The sequence below is a fragment of the Scophthalmus maximus genome, chromosome 18 (assembly GCF_022379125.1).
Source record: "Scophthalmus maximus strain ysfricsl-2021 chromosome 18, ASM2237912v1, whole genome shotgun sequence".
NCBI lineage: Eukaryota > Metazoa > Chordata > Actinopteri > Pleuronectiformes > Scophthalmidae > Scophthalmus > Scophthalmus maximus.
Window position 1 is genome coordinate 20,394,965 of NC_061532.1, and position 25,217 is coordinate 20,420,181.

Below are 25,217 nucleotides of genomic sequence, written 5' to 3' on the forward strand. Positions count from 1 at the left end.
GGAGGGAGGGAGCAGAGCTATCTGGGGCACTGAGGACCAAGTGTCTGTCACCATGGCAACCGTCTCCCTGTACAAGTCTGAGAAGAAGGTCTCTGATTGGCTGCTGTTGGAGCTGCAGTTCAGCAGGCGGCCAGCAGGAGGGGACACACACACACACACTCTCTCACACACACACACACACTCTCTCTCTCACACACACACACACACACACACACACACACACACATACACACACACTCACACACACACACACACACACACACACTGACATTGTTTAAACATGTTTATTTTGTGACGAATCACAAACAGAAAATCTGTCCACATCAAACATGACGGAGCTACGCTAACAGAAGAGGAAAAAGAAACGGAGGAAACAGAAAATGGACGAAGGCCTCGAGTTCATGGCTGAAGTGTTTCAACATCTGTGACCAATCAGCTTCAAACACTCAGGTGATTTTCACCTAGCGCCACCATCAGGTGTGTTATTGATCAGTGTGCAGCTACAGGATGTTGCAGTCACATGTCCTGTTAAGGCCAACGTACGAGCGTGTCACTGTGATGCAGCGGTGTGACGAACCAATCACAGCCCATTAGGTCCGTTCCATTCATCAATCAGGTTGTTTCCTCTTTTCACCAGAAACGTACAGAACCAGTGGAAGTAAAGATTCACCATTCGTCACTGTCGAATGATTGCTATTGATTACCAATCACATATATGATATTGATTTCTCAGTATAGCACCTGTAGCTTTAAAGTGTGTTATAGGTTTGTTGCGGATATAAAAGTTCAGCAAAGTTCAAAAGCCCAAAGTCTGAGGTAACAGGAGAAAACACAACAGAGTGGAGCCAGCCGGCCAATCAGAGCCGAATGGGCTTCATTGGGAGGAAGGGGCCTTAAAGAGTTGCTGCAGGAAACTGAACATCAGATCCTTTTCAAGTAATAACCCAAATTAACATTATGACATTCAGTCTGTGATATGACCATATGAGTTCAATATTTGATTTAATATCAGTTGGTTCAAAAGTTGTGACTGTTGTCGTCAGTCAGCGGTGAGGACATAAACCTTGCTTTGTTCTTGTGGAGGCAGAAATCAGAAACGAGTCCTGAAGAATTGTGGGTGTGGCCTCAAAGGTTTTGAACTTGAGGTGTTCCTGAGGTCAATGACCCCTCAGGCCTGAGCTGGGACGGCACCTCCTGCTCAACAGCGGGGGTCGGGACGTTGATGTTCGGGTCGTTGTCCGTCTGGTAACACTTCCCCAGGTTCTTGATGATGTTGAAGTTGGACCGAGCTGTTTCTGCAAGGCTGTTCTCCAGAATCCAACCATCCGACTCGGAGTCCGGGTCGCCCAGCCGGAGAACGTTCTCCATGGCCGTCTGCAGGTAACGGACTCCTGTCAGAACCAGCAGCTGTTGGGAGAAGAACAGTTCAGCATCTTTAGTGTAGACTGAAACACTGAGAGGTCGCAGGAGGGGGGAGGGGGGCATCCATCCATCATCCATACCGGGGGTCTGGAGCCAACGTACAGGGACAAGCAACCATCACATTCACACCTACTGTCTAACTCCTGTCTGTTTGGACTGCGGGAGGAACCCGGAGAACCCGGAGGGAACCCTAAATGTGTTTTCAGTATGTGAGTCACGAGCCGAGCCGCAGTACCTCAAACAGCCAGATGAGGAGCACGGTGAGGCCGATGGACTGCATGATGCCAGTGTAGTGTTCAAGCAGCGCCTGTCGACAGCCTCTCCTCCACAGGTTCAGCTGCTGGCTCTGTCGGTCGAAGTTGAAGTGGGCCGACCTGTTGCTGACCTGCTGCTGGATGCAGGGCCGAGGGGAGAAGGTGCTGCAGCAGCTGAAGGGAACGCCGTCCGCCAGGTACTTCCCCTCCACGTTACTCCTCAGACGGCTGTAGGAGGAGCAGAAGGAAGGCAGTTAGGAACAGTCACTACGACCACAGCTCCAGTCAAACTGTCAGACCTTCACCTGAAATGTCTTTAAAAGCACAAACAGATCATCTCTAAATCCACAGACAGATTAAGTCTCGAAGCTAAGGTGAACCCATGACCTCTGGTCAAAACTTTACAGGCTGGATTGCAGAGGACCAGTTTCCTCAATCTGAGAAGATTCTGTTTACTGTCAGAGAAATGTTGTTAATGAAGTCAGTGATCTGAAGTTTTCCTCGAACTCTTACTCAAATCCAACAACACTGACTCAAACCAGAGAGAATCCACCAATCAGGATCAGCCAACATCAGATCAACTACACGTCCACAGTACAAACACCTGTGTGGTTCACATCTTATGATCCCATGAATTTCCTAATAAACTAGTAGTAAAGTAGATATTTGATCCCACAAGTGATGCGGCTCCAACAGAATCCACCAGAATCCACACAGGTCCAGTGCTGTCCACTACAGACATACACAGAATACACAGAATTTAACTGGACTCACTAGGTTACATGTTCTGTCGGAGTCCAACATTAGATTCAGGAGCTCCATTTTACAGACTATTGAGGTACATTAGCACCATTAGCATCTTCAAAGGCCTCAGTTTGAACAAAAAGTAAAATATTGTTGCTTTATTTGATTTAGTTTGACCACTGGATCACAAACAGCCAATCAGCTGACAGTACTGACATTCAGTGTTGATGAACTATGAACCACCGACAGCTGGGACGTGAATCTAGTCTGATCTTTGACTCATGTGACACAAGTAGAATCTAAACCTTAGAAATATACTTGAATTCAATTGAAACTCTTTCTGATGTAATAGAATCCAATAGATTTCAAAGTAGTTGTCTAGAGTTCTCTTCTAGTCCAAACCAGGATCCACTAGAACCTCACGGAATATACCCAACAGAGGACTCATTCACTGGAATCATCACGACAGATCTGGATCTACTTACTCCACCACAGCGCTGCTGGTCATGTCCAGGTACCGGTTGCTGATCCACTGGACATGGAACCAGTCCCGGTACCCAGCATTCCCGCAGCAGTGGAACTGGATCTGAAGCAGGTCCAGAGTTCTCTTCAGGTAGCAGCGGCCTGGCGTGTCCGTGTCCTTGTAGAACCGCATGGCGCTCCTCAGGCCCAGGAACAGAGACTCCTCCAACTGACCACGGATGCTATAGCACATTAGCGCCCCCACCAGGACACAGGAGGTAAAGAAGAAGGTGCAGATGACGTATGGCATCATCACCAGCTTCCAGCGGAGGAACTTGTTGGTGTCAGCACAGTCCAGGCAAATCTTCCCACCCAGGAAGTTGATACAGCAGGCCGCCAGACCTGTGGTGATCAGCATGTGTGGCACATAGAGGATCCCCTGGTCTGACATCACTTCCTGCCATTTCAGAATCTCAATTTTGAGGAACAGGCCCAGGCCGAAGAGTGTGGCCCCCGTCATGACAGAGATCCAGTTGAGCAGCCAGAGGACCTCAGCTAGCTTCTCTCTCTCCAGCTTGGTGAAGGTCACCTTCCCGACCACCATGTTGGTCCTCTGGTTTTATGTGTATCACGTCCAAGTGCTCAGAGTCATGCTGCCTCAAGGTGCTGCTCGACTTACAGCCACGAGCTGCTGCATCACAAACCTAAGATGTGAAATGAACCTATTTCTATTTTCGTTATCCTCTGAATTCCTCCGAGCTGCTTGTTGAGCTCCTCAGCTCAAACGTTCACATGGCGCCTCGTTCCACCAATCAACGTGAACGTGTGAAGCATCAGAAGACGAGTGGAGTTGAAATGTTTGGTTCTGCTGGACAGACGGGAACGTTTCACTTTGCTGCCCAGGACTGTGGCCTCATGGTCCGTTATGGTCCTGTCAAGGTGTAGTTCTCTCATCCAGTGCACAGGGTCTGGGAGGAGGTTCAGTGTGGGCATCGGTGAAGAGCGCTGACGGCTGTGCACAGCGTCGTAAGGAGCTTAATGAGGTATTTTAGGTACTTGACTGTCCACGACTCCACCACGGCGCCAACATGTCACCGCTGCAGAGGGAAGAAGGTCAAAGCTTCAGAAACTGCTGCTGATCAACTGAATCATCATCAGAATCAGGATCCACATCAACACCAGTCTACTCACAATCAGTCGTTATGACAACATGTGTCAGAGCATGCTCAGTTTGTTTATTCTGATCAAACTGTGTCTGAGTGTACCACGTTGAATGAGTCACCGATCAAGAGACATTTTTCAGATTCATGAATACATAAATTCTGTAAAATAACTGAACATCAAATAATGGTGAACTTATTGTGTGAAAACAGAAAGTTTGGTTGAGTCTGAACGGAGCCGGCTCACGTCCTCTTCACGCCCTCTTCACTAAGCTGAACACAAATCAACAGGCAGGATTTTACCTTCTCCACTTAAAGATGTACAACTCCTGTGGCTCGTCCGTTTCCCCTCCGACCTCCGTCGTCCTCCGGCCGGAGTCCTCGACCACAGTTTGAGCCGTGAAGCAAATATTGGGGCAGAGAAGATTTTTCAGGTGCCTGTAACTTGGTGTCCTGCACCTCTAATCTCCTTACAGCTAATCAGGCTTGTAATGAGCTGAGAAATCCCCCCCCCCCATTCACCAGCTGGACCATCGGCAAGGAGACGCTGGACGGAGTCCACTCAGGACATCCTGCATGTCAGTGGACAGAGGAACATGTGGGCAGCTCAGACTTCAGGAGCAGAGAGCGGTGAGCGACCAGCAGCAGCAGAACTCCATGTCCCAGTGCCGACAGTTTCATGAGGTCGCCTGGTGAAGAGTTCAGAAGAAAAATGATTGTCCAGCTCAGAAGGTTCGATTTCCCCCTGATGGTCTCCGTAGTGACCTGATGGTTCCGTGGAGACCTGGAAGCTTCTGGGGCAAATGGCAGAGTGTAGGTGAAATGTGGTCTGGACGACAAAGGGTCCTGAACCTGGACCAGGATGTGATGTGGTTCTGTCTCGGTCCTGATCAACTGAATCACTTTCACTTCCTGTCTACGAGTTTGTTCATTACAAACAACATGAATAAAGTTCTTCATGAGAAGAAACAGTGACACAGTGGTCAGTTCGGTCACAGCAACAGCAATGTACAAAGTGACGAGGGAAGAATCTGATCAGATCAGTAGAAATAATGTTTTATTTACAGTCTGTACATAAACAGGAAGTGATCAGATGATCAAACTGATGAAGAGAAGCCGAAGTGACGTCAGACTGTTATTGTGTGATGTCATCACTCACATATTGATCATGTGTGGAGCATTGTTCTAATAAAACGTAGTTTTAATTCCTCATCAAATCATAAATATCATCAGTATGTTTTTAGATTCAGCTTCACAGACTCACCGGAGACAGGAAGTGACCTTCCACAATAAAACAACGTCACTCAAATAACAACTGTTAAAAGTTAACGAACACGCGTTGACGTCACATGAAGGGACAGAGGCGGGGCCTGTCTGTTCCGGCTCCTGCCAATCACGACATAACGTCATATACCCGGAGCGTTTCCGGTCCAGGAAGGCGGGGCCACCGTGTTCCTCAGGGAGAGACCGACAGGTGAGTCAAGTTGTCATAGAGCAACAGTCGTCTTCCGGAACAGGGATGTCATCCTTCAAAGTAATTCAACTCTATTAGTCATTACACAAACTTTTCACTCAGTTATGATACAAATAAATCCATTGTATTTATAGAGTAATAAAGTCTGTTACTATGCAAACTGAGGTGAGGTCAGCTGCCAGAGAAGTGATTGTTAACCGTTATCAAAGGTTTGTTTTTTAATGGGCAGAAAACTGTCGGTGAACTTCGGACACTGTGTTCTGAATATAAATAACTGAGTTCGACAGACGAGCCGACGAGCCGCTGGAGTATTTTATTGTGAAACTCTCCCGGACCGGAAGTGCTGCAGTGTCTCCGGCTTTGCGCTGGATGATCGGATCTGAGTTCAGCCATATTCCCACCGAGCAGCTCACCGGTCGCCCGCCTCGCCGCCGACAGCCTCCGTGTAATCCTCCCTCGCGCTCCCTCGCGGTGCTGACGGACATTTTGATCGAGGCCCAGTTCGACCCGGAGCCCGCGGACATGTCACCGAGCTGAGACACACCGGGGACATGGAGCAGCGGCCGCCGACCGGAGGCTCGACGCTCTGACCGACTTCCCGAGCTCCGACAGGAAAGTCAGATTTACCGGGATTAAAGCGGATGTGGATCACGGACGGACGCGGGCCCGAGGTGTGAACGGCTCAGCGCGACGGAGCGACGGTCCCCGGCGGACACACCCCGACACCCCGACACCCGGCCGGCACAAAATGTTGGGAATGTTTTCCCGGAGCTAACGAGCTAGCTGCAATTAGCAGGCGGAGCTCGGAGCGACTCGGCCGGAAGCGGAGCCCCGTTCACTCGGACTCCCAGCGGGAGCGACGGGCGCGCGTCCCGGGGCAGGATGTCGGCTCAGGTCCGTCTGAAGCGGCTGGAGCAGCTGCTGCTGGAGCAGCGGGCGGCGGGACACCTGAGCGTGGAGACGCTGCTCGACCTGCTGCTCTGCCTCTACACCGAGTGTTCCCACTGCCCGCTGAAGAGGGAGAAGCACATCACCGACTTCCTGGAGTGGGGTGAGTCCCGGACCGGGTCCCGGACCGACACCGTGTAGAGCCTTCGGGGGTGTGGTGCTCCAAGGGCGGCCGGGTGGGGGGTGGGTGGGTGCAGCAATGTTTACGGGTCATTGAAAGTTTTTGAAAGAAGTCTCAATGACCTCCATGAAAGAAGATTTCTCACAAACATGGATGGTTGTGGGGATGTTGGTGGACTAGGTTGCAGTGAGGTGGGGGTCCATGGTCCCTGGTGGAGTTCTGGGGGATTGTGAGATTTCCAGTGGGCTCCAGGAGAATTCAAGGCTCTTTGAGAAAAGCTTAATGACGTTTTAAAAAGGTTTGATTTATAGTTGAACACATGATGTTTCCAGGGCTGCAGGTTCCTTGAATGAGGTCCAGGCGTCTTGTTGGATCAGGGTCCTTGAGATCCAGGCGTCTTGTTTGATCAGGGTCCTTGAATGAGGTCCAGGCGTCTTGTTAGATCAGGGTCCTTGAATGAGTTCCAGGCGTCTTGTTGGATCAGGGTCCTTGGGGTCCAGGTGTCTTGTTGGATCAGGATCCTGGAGGTCCAGGCGTCTTGTTGGATCAGGGTCCTTGAATGAGGTCCAGGCATCTTGTTGGATCAGGGTCCTTGAATGAGGTCCTGGCATCTTGTTGGATCAGGGTCCTTGAATGAGGTCCAGGCATCTTGTTGGATCAGGGTCCTTGGGGTCCAGGCGTCTTGTTGGATCAGGGTCCTTGGGGTCCAGGCGTCTTGTTGGATCAGGGTCCTTGGGGTCCAGGCGTCCTAGTTGGATCAGGGTCCTTGAGGTCCAGGCGTCTTGTTGGATCAGGGTCCTTGAATGAGGTCCTGGCGTCTTGTTGGATCAGGGTCCTTGAATGAGGTCCAGGCGTCTTGTTGGATCAGGGTCCTTGGGGTCCAGGCGTCTTGTTGAATCAGGATCCTGGAGGTCCAGGCATCCTAGTTGGATCAGGGTCCTTGAATGAGGTCCTGGCGTCTTGTTGGATCAGGGTCCTTGAATGAGGTCCTGGCGTCTTGTTGGATCAGGGTCCTTGAATGAGGTCCTGGCGTCTTGTTGGATCAGGGTCCTTGAATGAGGTCCAGGCGTCTTGTTGTAACAGGGTCCTTGGGGTCCAGGCGTCTTGTTGGATCAGGATCCTGGAGGTCCAGGCGTCCTAGTTGGATCAGGGTCCTTGAGGTCCAGGCGTCTTGTTGGATCAGGGTCCTTGAGGTCCAGGCGTATTGTTGGATCAGGATGCTGGAGGTCCAGGTGTATTGTTGGATCAGGATGCTGGAGGTCCAGGCGTATTGTTGGATCAGGATGCTGGAGGTCCAGGCGTATTGTTGGATCAGGATGCTGGAGGTCCAGGCGTCTTGTTGGATCAGGATCCTTGAGGTCCAGGCGTCTTGTTGGATCAGGATCCTTGAGGTCCAGGCGTCTTGTTGGATCAGGATCCTTGAGGTCCAGGCATCCTGTTGGATCAGGTTCCTTGAGGGCCAGGCGTCCTTGTCCAGCGATCAATAACGTGATCAGATGTGGTGGCAACCAGTCAGTCTGTAGTCCAGTTCAGAGTCCAGACCAGGACTATTGATTATGTCACATTACTTATCGATGCCAAAGCGATTGATCCACATCAATGGAAGGTTTAATAACTCATCATGAGTCTCACTCATGAGTTGGCTGATCAGGAAGTGATCACCCAGACTATACACACGAGTCCAAACGAGAGTCCAGGACCTGGAACCTCCAGACTCCTGTAATTTTTACTTACTAAAATAGTTGCAGATGAATTTTCTGTCGATCAGCTCATCAATCTGTCGTTGTGATGCTGGTTTTTGATCAATTGTCCTGTCACATGACAGACTGAACTAAACCAGGGTTTCCAACCTGTGGTTCGGGCCCTGCAGAGGGTCGCAGGTGGACATAAAGTTTACTACTGACGACGTCTGTTATTCAACTGACAACGTCTGTTTACCGATGACATCGCCATGGAAACGTCTGTAAAATGGCCTCCTACTGACATTGACACCAAATTGTGCTTGTGTGTAGAAGCATGTGTCTGTCTGTGATTGTACAGCACTGACTGGAGAACTGTCAGTATTTATAGTATCTATAAGTGTCTCTAGTTTTGACTCATCTCTTCTGTGTTTCTCAGTGAGACCCTTCACCACCACAGTGAAGCACACGTGTCTGTAGTGGCTGTGGTGTCTAGTGTCTGTGGAGTCTGTCTGTAGTGTCTGTGTCTGTGTGTCTGTATTGTATGTGTGTTTGTGGTGTTTGTGTCTGTGGTGTCTTTGGTGTCTGTTGTGTTTGTGTGTTTGTGTGTCTGTGGTGTCTGTAGTTTTGACTCAACCCGCTGTGTTTCTCAGTGAGACCCTTCACCACCACAGTGAAGGACATGCGGCTGCACAGGGAAGACTTCGAGATGCTGAAGGTGATTGGACGAGGAGCTTTTGGAGAGGTAAGACTTCTTCTTGACCTCTGACCCCCGTAGCTCCGTTCACATGGCCGAATGTAAACCGACGAATCGCTTAATGCCTCTCGGTCCAGCAGATTGACTGATTGGCTCTGAGCTCAGTCACATGACCGACAACACAATATTTATCCACCATTTTGTTGAAACACACGTGTTCATAAATCCATGTAACAGCTGACACACTGTCGACGTCTCCTCAGACAGGAAGTTGTCCATAAAACTACTTCCTGTAAAATCTGCAGTCACATACACAGAAGTATAATATATAAATGATACACAATATTAGTATTATACTCATATATAATATCAGTCGTCTGCCAGCAGAGATAACTCTGTCACTGGTGAGCAATGCATCCTGGGATACAGGATGTGGAAGGTTGTGTTTGTCTTCTTCTTCTTTGGTTCCCACTGGAGCACACACCTGTCAGTCATAGGCAAATAAACTGATTGATCAGCTGATCAATGAGTCATGACAACAGGTCGGTTGGGGTTTGACCCTGTTTGACCTCCTGCTCATGAATTTAGATCAAACATAAATACATTGATGGTTCCAGGTGGTTTTAAATCTGTCGACAGGTGAGTCAGCGTCAGTCTGTCAATCATTAACTTTGATAACAGCTGCAGGTAAAGTCCACTAGTGGAGCTGCAGGTCTTACCTCTGACCTTCATTCACTCTGAACCAGGTCATCTGGACAAGGTCATGTGTTTTCACTGGTCTGGAATTTAATCATGTTTATGTTTTCTCTTCCTGATGAAACTCACCAACTTACTAACTAACTTACTAACTTACTTCAGTCACTAAACACCAAGGCGGTGAGGACCAGTTTGATAGGGTTATAAAGTGTGTGTGTGTGTGTGTGTGTGTGTGTGTGTGCGTGTGCGTGTGTGTGTGTGTGTGTGTGTGTGCACGTACACACGTACACACGTACACACGTACATGTACATTGTCCACATACCAGAGGAAAGGTGTGTCAGAGCCACACCTGTTTGGTGCCTGAGGATATATACCTTCACACACACATTTGATTACTTTATTTGTGAGGACAGTCCTCAGTGTGAGACTCACAAACAAAGGAGCTGACAGATCAGTTCAGGTTCTGGTCCTGGTCCTGGTTCTGGTTCAGGTGTGGCACTCAGCTCTGTGGGTGGATCAGACAGGTATGTCATGTTAAAACATGAACATAGAAAAACCACACCTGAGGTGCCTGTCAGCCAATCAGGTGCCTGAAAGCTCACATACCTGGTAGAGTCTAGTAACATGTTTTAACTGGAGATGATCGACAAAACGGTGAAAAGCACAAATGTTCTGCACTGAAATGTGAGGACACACTGGCTACACCTGGTACACTTAGTACACCTGGTACACTTATACACCTGGTACACTTTATACACCATGTACACTTAGTACACCTGGTACACTTATACACCTGGTACACTTAATACACCTGATACACTTAGTACACCTGGTACACTTTATACACCTGGTACACTTTATACACCTGGTACACTTTATACACCTGGTACACTTAATACACCTGGTACACTTTGTACACCTGAAACACTTTGTACACCTGGTACACTTAGTACACCTGGTACACTTAGTACAACTGGTACACTTAGTACACCATGTACACTTAGTACACCTGGTACACTTATACACCTGGTACACTTAATACACCTGATACACATAGTACACCTGGTACACTAAGTACACCTGGTACACTTTATACACCTGGTACACTTAATACACCTGGTACACTTTGTACACCTGAAACACTTTGTACACCTGGTACACTTAGTACACCTGGTACACTTAGTACACCTGGTACACTTAGTACACCTGGTACACTTAGTACACCTGGTGCACTTAGCACACCTGGTACACCCGATACACTTTATACACCTGATACACTTAGTTCACCTGACTTAGTACACCTGGTACACTTAGTACACCTGGTACACTTAGTACACCTGGTACACTTAATACACCTGGTACACCTAGTACACCTGGTACACTTGGAACACCTTGTACCTCTGGTACACCTTGTTCCCATGGTACACCTGGAACACCTTGTACCTCTGGTACACCTTGTTCACCTGGTACACCTAGCACACCTGGTGCACCTTGTACACTTAATACACCTGGTACACTTTATACACCTGATACAGTTAGTTGACTGATAAACTTAGAACACCTGGTACACCTACACCTCTGTCTCTCTCTCTCTCACTCTGTTAATGTCTCTTGCCCCTCTCTCTCTCAGGTTGCCGTGGTGAAGATGAAGCACACGGAGCAAGTTTACGCCATGAAGATCCTCAACAAGTGGGAGATGTTAAAGAGAGCAGAGGTGATTAACATGCAGTCTGTGACGGGTGTTAGCATCTTGTGTGATGTTAGTGTGTTATGTTTAAAATGTAAACACGTTCTCTGTTCAGACGGCATGTTTCCGTGAAGAGCGAGACGTCCTGGTGAAAGGAGACAGTCAGTGGATCACGACTCTGCACTATGCCTTCCAGGACGACAACTACCTGGTTAGTACCAGAACTGTGGTTACTACGAAAAGTACTGTGGTTACTGTTGGTAGTAACAATGATTCCATCAGTGGTACGACTCTGTGGCCGTTACTGGGCCTGATATCTCATAACTGATTACTGTTATTGTTCATGTGTTATGAATTGTGCTGCAGTACCTGGTGATGGATTACTATGTGGGCGGGGACCTGCTGACTCTGCTCAGTAAGTTCGAGGATCGTCTTCCAGAGGACATGTCGAAGTTCTACGTGGCTGAGATGGTGCTCGCCATCCACTCCATCCATCAGCAGAACTACATCCACAGGTGAGCTCACCTCAGCCAGCCAAGAGTTTCCACCTGTTCTATCAGAAGCAGCGTAGTGTCCCAGAATGCACTACACACCCACCAACATGTGCTTCTTTTCTCCAAAAAACTCTGTACATAGAGACCATTGATCCAACACACACACACACACACACACACACACACACACACACAAACACACAAACACACAGTTCTCCTGGAACTGTGTGCGAGGGTCAGGAAGTGGTCTCTTCCTGGCAGCAGTGTCCTCTGGGAAATGTAGTTGTATCCTGTCCAGCCTGCTCAGCCTCCATCTTCCTTCCTGCTCACAATCTGACACTCTGCTGTGTTCCATTCCTGTTGGGGGGGGTCGTGCGGCGTCATCGTCTGGACTGTGGCTCTGATGCTGTTTGTGTTTTTACAGAGACATTAAACCTGACAACGTCCTGCTGGACGTCAACGGTCACATTCGCCTGGCCGACTTCGGATCCTGTCTCCGCATGATGGAGGACGGCACGGTAACAAACGACGCAGTGACAGTGAAGCAGGTTTAGTTTGACTGATCTAAGCTCATGGTGAACACGTTTACTCTGACTGCTCTCGCTGCAGGTCCAGTCTTCGGTAGCCGTGGGCACTCCGGACTACATCTCCCCAGAGATCCTGCAGGCGATGGAGGACGGGATGGGCCGCTACGGACCTGAGTGTGACTGGTGGTCTCTGGGAGTCTGCGTGTATGAGATGCTGTACGGAGAAACGCCGTTCTACGCAGAGTCGCTGGTGGAAACCTACGGAAAGATCATGAACCACGAGGTGAGAGTCAGCAGAACACTGAGGCTCCGCCCACGTTCTCATGTTAGGTGTTACAGCAGTGATCAGGTGTGATCAGATGTGATCAGGTGACCGATGTGTGTCGCTCCACGTCTCAGCTCGTCCTCTGCTGCTGTTTCCAGGTCGTCTGTTTGTCCCCAGACTCTTGTCCTACTTCTTCTCTTCTAAATCTGAGCTCGTCCCTCAGTGGACAGACGCCGCCACCTCAACTCATTATCTCTCCTCCGTCCTTCCTCCGTCCTCTGTTTTCCAGGAGCGTTTCCAGTTCCCCTCCCACGTGACCGATGTGTCAGAGGACGCCAAAGATCTGATCCAGCGCCTGCTTTGCTCCAGAGAACGTCGTCTCGGTCTGAACGGGATCTCTGACTTCAAGAGCCACCCGTTCTTCAGTGGGATCGACTGGGACAACATCCGGTCTGCCGAGGCTCCCTACATCCCCGACGTGTCCTCGCCCACCGACACCTCCAACTTTGATGTGGATGACGATGTCCTCAAGAACCCGGTGAACCACCGCCTACACATGCACACACACACACACACACACACACACACACACACACACACACACACACACACACAGAGTTTAATTGACATCATGACATGTTTTTCCTACAGGACATTGTTCCTCCAGTATCTCACACTGGTTTCACTGGTCAGCATCTCCCCTTCGTCGGCTTCACATACACCACCGACAGCTGCTTCTCCGACCGCAGCTTCGTCAGCAGGGCGGGGCACCTCCGCCTGGAGGAGGGGCGGGTGGGGGCAGGTGGAGGCCAAGAGGTGGAGGCGTTTGAGAGGAGGATCCGTCGACTAGAGCAGGAGAAACTGGAGCTGAACCGCAAACTACAGGGTGATACGGACGGAGACAAGGAGACGTGAAACACATTGTTTACTGTAGTGATGCCGACCTCTGACCTCTAACCTCTGACTCTGCAGAGTCCACCCAGGCCCTGCAGGCTCCGGCTCGAGGAGGAACTCTGACCCGAGACAAAGAGATCAAGAAACTGAATGAGGAGATCGAACGACTCAAAAAGAAGCTGGAAGGTCAGAGGTCAACCACTTAGACACAGCAGTGACACAGTATTACTTCAATACTGTAGTATTCCTGCAGTACTAGTACTAGTACTGTGGTAACTGTATATTTTAATATATATTATATTAACAGTCGTAGTAACAGAATGAACAGTCATATTAAAAGTCATAGGAACAGTTTGAACAGCCGTTGTAACAGTAGTAACAATTGAACTAACTGTAATAACAGTCGAAGGAACAGTCGTAGGAACAGTATTGACAGCCTAGGAACATTCATAGTAACAGTCGTAGGAACTGTCGTAGGAACTGTATTGACAGTCGTAGGAACAGTTGTAGGAACTGTCGTAGGAACAGTATTGACAGTCGTAAGAACTGTCGAAAGAAACTGTCCTAGGAACAGTATTGACAGTCGTAGGAACTGTTGTAGGAACTGTCGTAGGAAGTCGTTAACCATCAGCTGTCAGTGTTGAGACGTTAAAGAACTCCTCCTGTGGTTCCGTAGACTCTGACAGGCTGGAGCACCAGCTGGAGGAGGCAGTCACACTCAGACAGGATTACGAAAGCTCCGCCTCCAAACTGAAGACCCTGGAGAGACAGGTGAAGACGCTGAGACAGGAGAAGGACGATGTCCACAAGGTAACTGACTGACACACCTGGACAGACGGGGAGGAGCCAGAGTGTCTGTGATGATAACTCCTCTCTCCCTCCTGAGCAGCAGCTGTCCGACGCTCTGGAGCGTCTGAGGAGTCAGACCAAGGAGCTGAAGGAGGCGCACTCTCAGAGGAAGCTGGCCCTGCAGGAGTTCTCCGAGCTGTCGGAGAGGATGGCCGAGCTGCGCTCCTCCAAACAGCGTCTGTCCCGTCAGCTGAGGGACAAAGAGGAGGAGCTTGACACTCTCCTGCAGAAGATGGACGCCATGAGACAGGAGATCCGCAAGACCGAGAAGAACCGCAAGGAGGTGAGAGACCTGAGGGAGGAGGAGGGGGTGACACCTGAGGGAGGAGGCAGAGGAGGTGGTGATAGAACTGAGGGGGAGGAGGTGAGGCCTGAGGGAGGAGGAGGAGGAGGAGGGGAGACCTGAGGGAGGAGGAGGTGAGAGACCTGAGGGAGGAGGAGGAGGAGGAGGTGAGGCCTGAGGGAGGAGGAGGAGGAGGGGAGACCTGAGGGAGGAGGAGGGGGTGACACCTGAGGGAGGAGGAGGAGGAGGAGGAGGAGGAGGGGAGACCTTAGGGAGACCTGAGGGAGACCTGAGGGAGGAGGAGGTGAGAGACCTGAGGGAGGAGGAGGTGGTGAGGCCTGAGGGAGGAGGAGGAGGTGGTGAGAGAACTGAGGGGGAGGAGGTGAGGCCTGATGGAGGTGGTGAGAGAACTGAGGGGGAGGAGGTGAGACCTGAGGGAGAAGGAGGGGGTGACACCTGAGGGAGGAGGAGGAGGAGGAGGAGGAGGAGGAGGAGGTGGTGGTGGTGAGAGAACTGAGGGGGAGGAGGTGAGGCCTGAGGGAGGAGGAGGGGGTGACACCTGAGGGAGGAGGAGGAGGAGGAGGAGGAGGAGAAGGTGAGACCTGAGGGAGGAGGAGAGAGAACTGAGGCAGGATGAATAAAGGCACAGAAGCCATGACCACAGCGTTCTTCAGGAAGACAGAGAGAGAGACAACAAGGAGAGAAGGAGATAAGGGAGGAAAGAAGGAGATAAGAGTAGGACATAAGGAGATATACTGTATATACATTTATATATATTTAAATGATACATTCAGGCAGTAAGTTTCTGTCTGAACAGAAACATTGAAGTGATTCTGTCCTGATGTCGATGTGGAGCTCGTTACACCAATGAGGAACCAGAACAGAAAACAGACAGGATGTAGATGAGTGGTGGCTCCGCCCCCTCTCAGTGAGGGAGTAGGATGGCAGAGTGAAGGTCTGACGTGTGTGTGTGTGTGTGTGTGTGTGTGTGTGTGTGTGTGTGTGTGTGTGTGTGTGTGTGTGTGTGTGTGTGTGTGTGTGTGTGTGTGTGTGTGTGTGTGTGTGTGTGTGTGTGTGTGTGTGTGTGTGTGTGTGTGTGTGTCAGCTGGAGGCTCAGTTGGATGATGCGAAGGCTGAGGCGTCAAAGGAGAGGAAACTGAGGGAGCACAGCGAGGTTTATTCCAAACAGCTGGAGGCCGAGCTGGAAAGCCTAAAGGTCAGAGGTCACACACACATCTTCACTACCCCCCCCCCCCCCCCCCCCCCCCCCCCGAAAAAACAAAACAAAACAAAAGGTGGTCATATTGGTTCTGGCCTCAGTCTCAGCAGGGTCGGGGAGCAGTCGTCGGGGGGGTGGAGTCTCAGCAGGAGCTGTCTCGTCTGAAGGCGGAACTTGATAAGAAGGTCCTGTTCTATGAGGAGGAGCAGCTGAGGAGAGACTCCGCCCACTCCTCCGAGATCAAACACCTCCGCAAGGACCTGCACGAGTCCGAGGGGGCGCAGCTCGCCGCCCACAAGGAGCTGCTGCAGCTGAGAGACAAGCTGGACAAGGCCAAGAGGGACAGGTGAGTCCTGGACATGGTTTAATAAGAGGGACAGGTGAATCCTGGACCTGGTTCAGTAAGAGGGACAGGTGAGTCCTGGACATGGTTTAATAAGAGGGACAGGTGAATCCTGGACCTGGTTCAGTAAGAGGGACAGGTGAGACCTTGACCTGGTTCAATAAGAGGGACAGGTAAGTCCTGGACCTGGTTCAGTAAGAGGGACAGGTGAGACCTTGACCTGGTTCAATAAGAGGGACAGGTAAGTCCTGGACTTAGTTCAGTAAGAGGGACAGTTGAGTCCTGGACCAGGTCTAATAAGAGGGACAGGTGAGTACTGGACCTGGTTCAGTAAGAGGGACAGGGGAGTCCTGAACCAGGTATTTCTGTCCTCTGCAGGCAGACTGAGGTGGACGAGGCGGTTGCAGTTCTGAAAGAGAAATATGAACGAGAGAAAAACCTGCTGACCGAAGAAAATCGTAAGATGACGGGGGAGACGGACAAGGTGACGGCAGCAGTACTACTGCAGTGATACTCACAGAGCTGTGATACTGATACTCGGAGTGTTTACTGAGTGGTCTTCTGTCTTCAGCTGTGTTCGTTCGTCGACAAACTGACTGCTCAGAACCGTCAGCTGGAGGACGAGCTGCAGGATCTGTCTTCGAAGAAGGAGAGCGTGGCTCACTGGGAGGCCCAGATCGCTGAGATCATCCAATGGTGAGTGGGACGGCCCCAACCAGGAAGTCTGTGCTCCACCACCGGGGGGAAGCTCCGCCCTCAACATCTGTGTTTGTTGTGTTCAGGGTGAGCGACGAGAAGGACGCTCGAGGTTATCTTCAGGCGCTCGCCACAAAGATGACGGAGGAACTGGAAACACTGCGGAGCTCCAACCTGGGGACCAGACCTCTGGTAACGCACACGCACCAAAGACCTGATTTGTCCTGATATGAAACTGATAATTATGTTTCCCCACGAGATTTTATTTTGAAAGAGATGGAGGTGGATGTGTTTACCTGCCTCTCGCCTCACACAGGCTCCGCCTCCTGTTAGACAGTTTCCTGTATGTGTTTTTTTTGTTCCTCCACCTGTGTTTCACCATCACATTCTGTCTGTACCTGTGTCTGTAGTTCTGTCTCTACTTTCTGTAGTTCTGTCTCTGCCGTCTGTAGTTCTGTCTCTACTGTCTGTAGTTATGTCTCTTCTGTCTGTAGCTCTGTCTATACTGTCTGTAGTTCTCCCTTTGCTGTCTGTAGTTCTGTCTGTAGTTCTGTTTTCTATGTCTGTAGTTCTGTCTCTGCTGTCTGTAGTTCTGTCTCTACTGTCTTTAGTTCTGTCTCTCCTGTCTGTAGTTCTGTCTGTACTCCTGTCTCTCCTGTCTGTAGTTCTGTCTGTAGTTCTGTCTCTTCTGTCTGTAGTTCTGTCTGTAGTTCTGTCTCTTCTGTCTGTAGTTCTGTTTGTGTAAACTGTGATTGTTCTTTTAACTTCGCCTCAGTCCGAGTCAGGAGTGGCCACGCCTCCTAGGAAGCCCTGGTCTCCTATTGGTGGAGACAGGAGGGTGAGTGTGTCACCACTTCCAGCCTATCAGGATTCACTCTCACTTATTATTGGCGTGGTTTAAGAAGCTTGCATGGCTATTGGCCCTCATGTCTGCCACTCATAATCACTCTTCAGTAGTCCCCTGGGGGGCGTGTCCTTCAGGAGCAGGGAGAGGATTTGATTGGATTTGATTGATTCTGCTTTTCTTACTTGTTGTGGTGAGTCATGTGACCCAGTGGCTGGAGGTCAGACCCTCCAGGGGGGTCAGGGGTCAGATTTAAATGTAAATCCATTGAGACTAGATCTATGATCCATGAATCATAAACACTCAGGTTGTATATGAATGATGAGCAGATTATTTCTGTTATAATGTATCAGATGAGTTTTAGTCTGTATTATGATTCTCATTTCAGATATATATGTATATATATATTTAATATTTATATGAGAAGCTTCTTACTGTAAACTGTCTGTTAGTTACACGTCACGTTCAGGATTGATACATTTTGAATAAACAGCTGATCGGCGCTGTGATTGGTCAGACACTTTGTCAGCTGTTTGTGCAGCAGGTCAAAGGTCAGAACATACTCGTTGGATGTGACCTCAGATCTTTTCTGTTTGTTGCAAGTCTGTGGCGCCACAGTCGAGTCAGAGGTCTCAGGTAGGAACAGGTGTGTCATCATCACGTCACGTAGGATGAAAGGTCACGCTCACCTGTCTGTGTTTGGTCTGCTCTTATTGGCTCTCTGCTCTGTCTGTTGCTAACGGTAAATGCTCAATGTTGCTGCCATGGTAGCCTGCGGCCGGGTGTGGGCGGGGCTCTGCCTCACAGGGTGGTTAACGGGACTTGATGATGTCGTAATGATGTCACTCCTCAGGACCCGCTGTGGAAGGTGCGTCGCAGTCAGAAGTTGGATATGTCGGCCCGTCTGGAGCTGCAGTCGGCGCTCGACGCCGAGATCCGCGCGAAGCAGCTGATTCAGGACGAGCTGCGCAGGGTCAAGGCTGCCAACATCCACCTGGAGAGGTCAGAGGTCACACACGCGCACACACACACACACAGTCTCCCTTTTCCTGCCGGTCACCCAACTCACCTGTCTCACCCGTCTGCAGTAAGCTGAAGGAGTCGGACGAGCGGAGCAGGGAGATGGACGAGCAGGTGGAGAGTCTGAAGAAGGAGATGGAGGAAAGTCGATCCCGCTCAGACAAAGGTGAGATGACTTAGACCCACAATGCATCAGTCTGGTGGATTTAAGATCCCCGTCGAGCAGTAGGAACCAAAGACGACGGCATACGGCTGGTCAGTGTTGAGGGACGGACTCAATACAAATATAGGCTGCGGTAAATTGTCATATTTGCTTAAGAAGTTTCCTGAAATAACCTGATGATGTTCAGATTCTCTAAGTGCGTAGGAAAGGAGCTTCAATGCTTTGTTTCCTATCTCCTTTAGCATAAGGTGCACTGGAGCTTCCTGTGAGAGGAAAGGAGAAATAGACCCACAATTCATTGCGACAGCGATATTTAACGTGAAGCGTCATGAGCAAACGTAAACGATTCAATCTGAAGAAGAAGAAGAAGAAGAAGAGACACGTCGTCATTTCAGTCTTTGATGATTTTAATTAAACAATGCACATGATGATCGTCTCCTTGGTAACGTCCTGTCACTTCCTCTGAAGTGTTTTAACAGCAGATCCATACATGTCCCCATAGTGTCACTGAACAGGAAGTGTCTCTCTCTGCAGGTCTGAAGCTTCCAGATTTTCAAGACTCCATCTTTGAATATTTCAACACTTCACCTCTGGCTCCAGATCTCACCTTCAGAGTGAGTCATCTGTCTGTCTGCCTGTCTGTCCGTCTGTCCGTCTGTCCGTCTGTCCGTCCGTCCGTCCGTCCGTCCGTCTGTTGTCGGTCTGTCTGTCTGTTAATATTCAGACCAAAGAGTTTGGACATTTTCTTAAAGTCATTAATGCAGCAGAGTCACTGATCTGCCAACATATGTTTCTTTACATGTTTCTTTTGTTTCACCTACAGACTACAGACATAGATTCCACCCCCCAGAAACCAGAAACCACGCCCCCCTCACCCGTCAGCACCTCCGAACTCGAGGTCAGTGTCACACTCGGTGTGTGTGCGTCAGCTGGAAGTTGTGTGGAGCACTTTGTTTGAGTCTTGGTCCACTTGTGTCCACAGGAAGTTAAAGCAGCGTCAGTCCCGGCGAGCCCCTCCCCCACCTACCACAGCTCAGCGCTGACCACGCCAAAGGTATGTCACCGTTCCTCAGGTGTGATGTCACCGTTCCTCAGGTGTGATGTCACCTTTCCTCAGGTGCGATATCACCTGTGTGGGAGGGAATGATGAGTGTGCACATGTTTCTTTACAGCCCAAAGCTCATCAGCTGAGCATCAAAACCTTCGTCAGTCCAATGCAGTGCACACACTGCACCTCCCTGATGGTGGGCCTCCTCCGACAGGGCTACGCCTGCGAAGGTACACAACATCTACACACACAGGATGTGACATCACAACATCTACACACACAGGGCAGGGCATCAGCAGGATGTGACATCAGCGCCACGGCTGTAAATGGAGTGTCTCACTCTCCCGTGTCTCTGCAGTGTGTTCCTTCATCTGCCACGTTTCCTGTAAAGACCACGCCCCCCTGGTCTGTCCAATCCCAGCAGAGCAGGCCAAGAGGCCTCAGGGCATCGACGTCCAGAGAGGCATCGGCACCGCCTACAAGGGCTACGTCAGGGTGAGACCCCGGTGCAGTGAAACAGGACATCACATCAGTGACAGAACGACGCTCACTCATCTTCTCTCTGTCAGATTCCCAAGCCCAGCGGCGTGAAGAAGGGCTGGCAGCGAGCGTTTGCCGTCGTGTCTGACTGTAAATTGTTTCTGTACGATGTCCCAGAGGGAAAGTCCACTCAGCCTGGGGTGGTGTCCAGTCTGGTCCTGGACCTCAGGTAACCGGGTCGTCTGCCCCACAATTCGTCTGGTCCAGAGACTCTTCTTCATGTTAAAAATATTCTCGAGTTGTCTGTTTCAGAGATGAGGAGTTCTCCGTCAGCTCCGTCTTGGCGTCGGATGTGATCCACGCCACCAGGAAGGACGTCCCCTGTATATTCAGGGTAGGAGATCCATCACTGTCTGACCTCTGACCTGTGACCCCGTCGTCTGTCCTGAATGCAGTTGTCGTTGTCGTGATTAGGTGACGTCATCGCAGCTGATCTCGCAGCTCTGCTCGGTGTCTCTGCTGGTACTGGCAGAGAGCGAGGTGGAGAAGAGGAAGTGGGTCCGGATCCTGGAGAGTCTGCAGAGCATCCTGACCAAGAACCTGCTGAAGAGCCGTCAGGTCCACGTTCTCCACGAGGCCTACGACGCATCGCTGCCCGTCATCAAGACCACACTGTCGGCCGCGGTGCTGGGTCAGTGTTCTGACCCGTGTTCTGACCGTTCTCTCTGAACCCCTCCCTCGTGTTGAGGATTGGTCTGGTAACGGTTTAGTTTGTTTTGACAGTAGATGTGTGGTCGTCTTCCCTCTGTGCAGATCGAGAGAGGATCGCTCTGGGAACAGAAGACGGGCTGTTTGTGGTGGAGGTCACCAGAGACGGTGAGGACATCGATAAAGGTCTCGTCTCCTTCCAGTTTGAGAATCGCTCTAACTCCTCGTTGTCTCCCTGCAGTGATCGTGCGAGCAGTCGACAGTAAGAAGGTTTATCAAATAGATTTGATCCCGAAGGAGAAAATGGTCGCTCTGCTCTGCGGTCGGAACCGTCACGTTCACCTCCACCCCTGGGAGGTTCTGGAGGGCTCCGAGCCCGCCTTTGACATCAAGTTGACGGAGACCAAAGGCTGCCAGGCGCTGACCACAGGGGTCCTCCGCCCCGGAGGCCCCGCCTGCCTGCTGGCCTCAGTCAAGCGTCAGGTCAGAAAACCCACCTCTCCCTGACGACTGCTGCTTTGTACCTGTGGCTCTGGTTCTGTTCTGGTTCTGATGCTCTGCTTCTGTTTGGTTCCTCCAGGTTCAATGCTACGAGATCACTCGCGCCAAGCCCCACTACAAGAGGCTGTGGGAGGTTCAGGCTCCGGGTGCGGTGCAGTGGTTGGGGATGGTTAGGGAGCGGCTGTGCGTCGGGTATCCTTCGGGCTTCGCTCTGCTGGCCCTACAGGGGGAGTCGTCCCCCATCAGCCTGGTGAGCCCTGCTGACCCGTCGCTGGCGTTCCTAACCCAGCCGCCCCTGGACGCGCTGCACGCCCTGGAGGTCGGATCCAGTGAACTGCTGCTCTGCTTCAGTCAGCTCGGCATCTATGTGGACGGACAGGGGCGCCGGTCCCGGACCCAGGAGCTGATGTGGCCGGCCACGCCCCTCGCATGCAGTACGTCACTCCTATTGTTATTGTTGTTGTAGTGGAAGTAGGACAGGAAGTAGGACAGGTGAGCTCAGATATTGTCAGGTGGTTGTCAGGTGAGCTCAGTCAGGTGCAGGTGGGCGGGGTCTTGGTGACAGTGTATGTAAAAGGTGTGACATGTGTCCTTATCTCTCCAGGCTCTAACTCCTCCCACCTGACGGTCTACACTGAATATGGAGTGGACGTGTTTGATATTCACACCACTGAGTGGGTTCAGACCATCTCCCTCCGCAAGGTAACCAATCACAGCACACCACAGTGTGGAACCAGCTAATCAGAGTTTAGGATCAGATGTGGATGCTGTCCTGTCTCTGTCCTCAGATCAGACCTCTGAATGTTGAAGGGACGTTAAACATGCTGAGCTCAGAAGCTCCACGTCTGATCTACTTCAGCAACACGTCATCAGGTAACATGTGAACATGTGAACACACATGATCGGATACAAACACAACACTCTACCCATCTGTCTTTAACCTGTCTGTCTCTACATGTCTGTCCTCAGAGGGAGACCTCACCATCCCTGACACTTCGGACCACAGCAGGAAATTGATGGTTCGAACTCGCAGCAAGAGAAAATTTCTCTTCAAGGTTCCTGAGGAGGAGCGACTTCAGCAGAGGAGGTAACTCAACAAAACATGACTCATCAAAACAAAACATGACTCATCACAATAAAACATGACTCATCAAAACAAAACATGACTCATCACAACAAAACATGACTCATCACAACAAAACATGACTCGTCAAAACAGTGACAGCTTTTGTGTTTTGTGTGTTGTATTGTGTTGTGTATTGTGTGTTGTGTTGTTTTGTGTTGTGTATTGTGTGTTGTGTTGTTTTGTGTATTGTATTGTATTGTATTGTATTGTGTGGTGTATTGTATTGTGTGTTGTGTGTCCAGGGAGATGCTGAGGGACCCTGAGCTCCGGTCCAAGATGATCTCTAACCCGACCAACTTTAACCACGTGGCCCACATGGGCCCAGGAGACGGGATGCAGGTTCTGATGGATCTTCCTCTGGTAACTGGTCCTCTTCCTCTTCATCCTCCTGCTCCTCCTCCTCTTCCTCATGGGCATGTTCTCCTCCCTCACCTCCTGCTCTCTTTTCTCACCCCCCCCCCCCCCCCCCCTCCCGATTGTTCAGGTCGGTGATGTCACCTGCCTCTCTCCTTCCCCGTCTCCCTCCTCCTCCTCCTCTTCTTCCTCCTCCCGTCACACCCTCATCTCTCCTCCCTCCAACTTTGAGCACGTCTATCACATGACGTCGGCATCGGCCGGCGCCTTCTTGCAGAAAGAAGCCTCCTCTTCCTCCTCCTCCCAGCAGAGCCTCCTGCAGCCTTCCTCCTCCTCCTCCTCTCCCTCCATCTCCTCTCTGGGAAGGGTAGGCCAGCTTCTCTCTATCTCCCTCCCCCTCCCCCCGTCACCCAATCCCTCGTCGGGGCCGTGCTGCGTTCAGGTGCAGCGTGATGGATCGTCATGATGATGTCATGTGTCAGGTGAGACGGGTGATCGTCCCAGTAACAGGGTCTGTGATGTCCCGTGTCACCTGAACGCAGCAGCAGGTGTCAACAGGTGAAGGTGATCGATTGATCAATAATCTCAGTGATCAACCAATCATCTCATTGGTCATCTCCTGCTTCTGAAACTACACTTCCCATGAGGCTTAGCTCCAGAAACACTGCAGCTGGTGTTTGAGGGGGGGCAGTTATTCAGCCACAGGGGGGCGCTGCGGACTGTGTGTGTCTTTATAGTGTGTGTGTGTGTGTGTGTGTGTGTGCAGAGTGTGATGCCTTCCTCTCAGGATGACTCTTTGAAAGATAAGCCCCGCCCCCTGTCAAGTATCTCCCGGCAACAGAGAAGCAAGACGCAGATCACTCGCACAGCCTCAGGTAAGCATGCACGCACACACACCTACAAATAATCTTTATTGACATTCTGTTCATGGGCGTCATCCAAACTGATGATATCTTTGTTTCTATTGGTTCAGATTTTGGAGGTGGAGCTTCTTCTCGTGGGCTTTCTGAACCAGAACAGGACCTGGACCGAGAGGTAACTCACCAGGTTTGTTCTGGAACCATGAAGTTACCACCAGAACCAGAACCATAGTCAGAGTCAGAACCATAGTCAGAACCATAGTCAGAACCAGGTGTGAATAAGCTTTTACTTTTGCTGAGTTCACATAAAATCTCTCTCTCTCTCTCTCTCTCTCTCCATGTGTTGTGAATGTCTCTCGCCCAGCCGGACTCGGACTCCACCAGACACTCGCCCCCCTCCACCAGCTCCGCCCCCCCCACCCCTCCCAGCCCCAATTCGCCACACCGCAGCCGCCTCACCCTGGACAGCCTGGACTCTGAGCCCTGAGGCCCCGCCCCCTGTTTGAGCCAATCAGGCAGCGGACTGAGTCTCCAGTTACTCTTTTGATTTTATTGTGTCGGGACGAGTCTGAGCTTCCTGCTGCTTTTATTTTTGTTGGATTTTATCTGCTGGGAAGCCCCGCCCCCTGTCATTAACCCCGCCCCTTGGTATTAACTCCGCCCCTGCCGAAAGCTGCTGTTTTGACCTTTGACCTTTCTTCTGATTGGCTCTGTGGGAGCAATCGGCTCTTCCACATCTGGACTAGACTGTGCTGAGCGTAGCGGACTGTTAGCTGCTGAGGCTAACAGGCAGGAGGTCTCACTCTGATGGAAAAACACTGTATGAATTTATTTTACACTTTTCTTAAGTTGCACATCGTCGTCATTCTCATCATCTTTGTTGTAGAAAAAATAATCTTTGATTTTGTGTCAGTGATAATCTTTTCCTGTAGCCCCTCCTCTTGGCCCCGCCCTCTTGGGGGGGGGGGTTGTAACTAAACGTGTTAGCAGCCGAACACAATAAAAGAATCTGAACAGAATCTATGTCGTGTGACCTTTGACCTTTTGGACTTCCTGAGTCTGACGGTGACATGATCGAGAGTTTGTGTCATGATTAATTCAGACTCCGGGGCCTCGTCAAAGATTCATGAACCCTCTGTTGTGTCTCACAGGTGGATGAATGATTGATGAGGAGGCATGGCTCAATCTGTAAGGGGCT

At 50.6% G+C, this 25,217-nt stretch overlaps 2 protein-coding genes across 8 annotated transcripts; one reads left to right on the forward strand and one right to left on the reverse strand.

Moving 5' to 3' along the window:
* Positions 1-230: 230 nt before the first annotated feature.
* LOC118290699 (photoreceptor outer segment membrane glycoprotein 2-like) lies at positions 231-5,017 on the reverse strand. Of its 2 annotated transcripts, XM_035618513.2 has the most exons (4): positions 4,346-5,017; positions 2,906-3,979; positions 1,658-1,904; positions 231-1,407 (listed from the first exon to the last, which is right to left on the reverse strand). In XM_035618513.2, the coding sequence occupies exons 2-4, from the start codon at positions 3,484-3,486 to the stop codon at positions 1,126-1,128; spliced, it is 1,110 nt and encodes a 369-aa protein (XP_035474406.1). In that variant the 5' UTR covers positions 3,487-3,979; positions 4,346-5,017; the 3' UTR covers positions 231-1,125. The 2 variants fall into 2 exon arrangements, with proteins under 2 accessions (XP_035474406.1, XP_035474408.1); XM_035618515.2 differs by lacking the exon at positions 4,346-5,017 and having other exon boundaries at positions 2,906-4,053.
* Positions 5,018-5,865: 848 nt separating this feature from the next.
* cdc42bpb (CDC42 binding protein kinase beta (DMPK-like)) lies at positions 5,866-25,038 on the forward strand. 6 transcript variants are annotated; one of them, XM_035618225.2, is made up of 39 exons: positions 5,866-6,567; positions 8,918-9,009; positions 11,289-11,372; positions 11,461-11,556; positions 11,712-11,860; positions 12,264-12,357; positions 12,449-12,649; positions 12,921-13,169; positions 13,283-13,517; positions 13,604-13,711; positions 14,202-14,335; positions 14,415-14,657; positions 15,763-15,873; positions 15,978-16,222; positions 16,598-16,703; positions 16,791-16,915; positions 17,002-17,107; positions 17,691-17,753; positions 18,613-18,761; positions 18,848-18,945; positions 19,477-19,556; positions 19,766-19,840; positions 19,925-19,996; positions 20,115-20,220; positions 20,349-20,485; positions 20,560-20,699; positions 20,783-20,864; positions 20,945-21,161; positions 21,284-21,346; positions 21,420-21,661; positions 21,759-22,113; positions 22,284-22,381; positions 22,468-22,552; positions 22,649-22,766; positions 23,048-23,165; positions 23,290-23,526; positions 23,926-24,034; positions 24,133-24,206; positions 24,384-25,038. In XM_035618225.2, the coding sequence occupies exons 1-39, from the start codon at positions 6,399-6,401 to the stop codon at positions 24,504-24,506; spliced, it is 5,388 nt and encodes a 1,795-aa protein (XP_035474118.2). In that variant the 5' UTR covers positions 5,866-6,398; the 3' UTR covers positions 24,507-25,038. The 6 variants fall into 6 exon arrangements, with proteins under 6 accessions (XP_035474118.2, XP_035474119.2, XP_035474120.2 ...); XM_035618226.2 differs by having other exon boundaries at positions 24,133-24,194; XM_035618227.2 differs by lacking the exon at positions 17,691-17,753.
* The last annotated feature ends 179 nt before the right edge of the window (positions 25,039-25,217 follow it).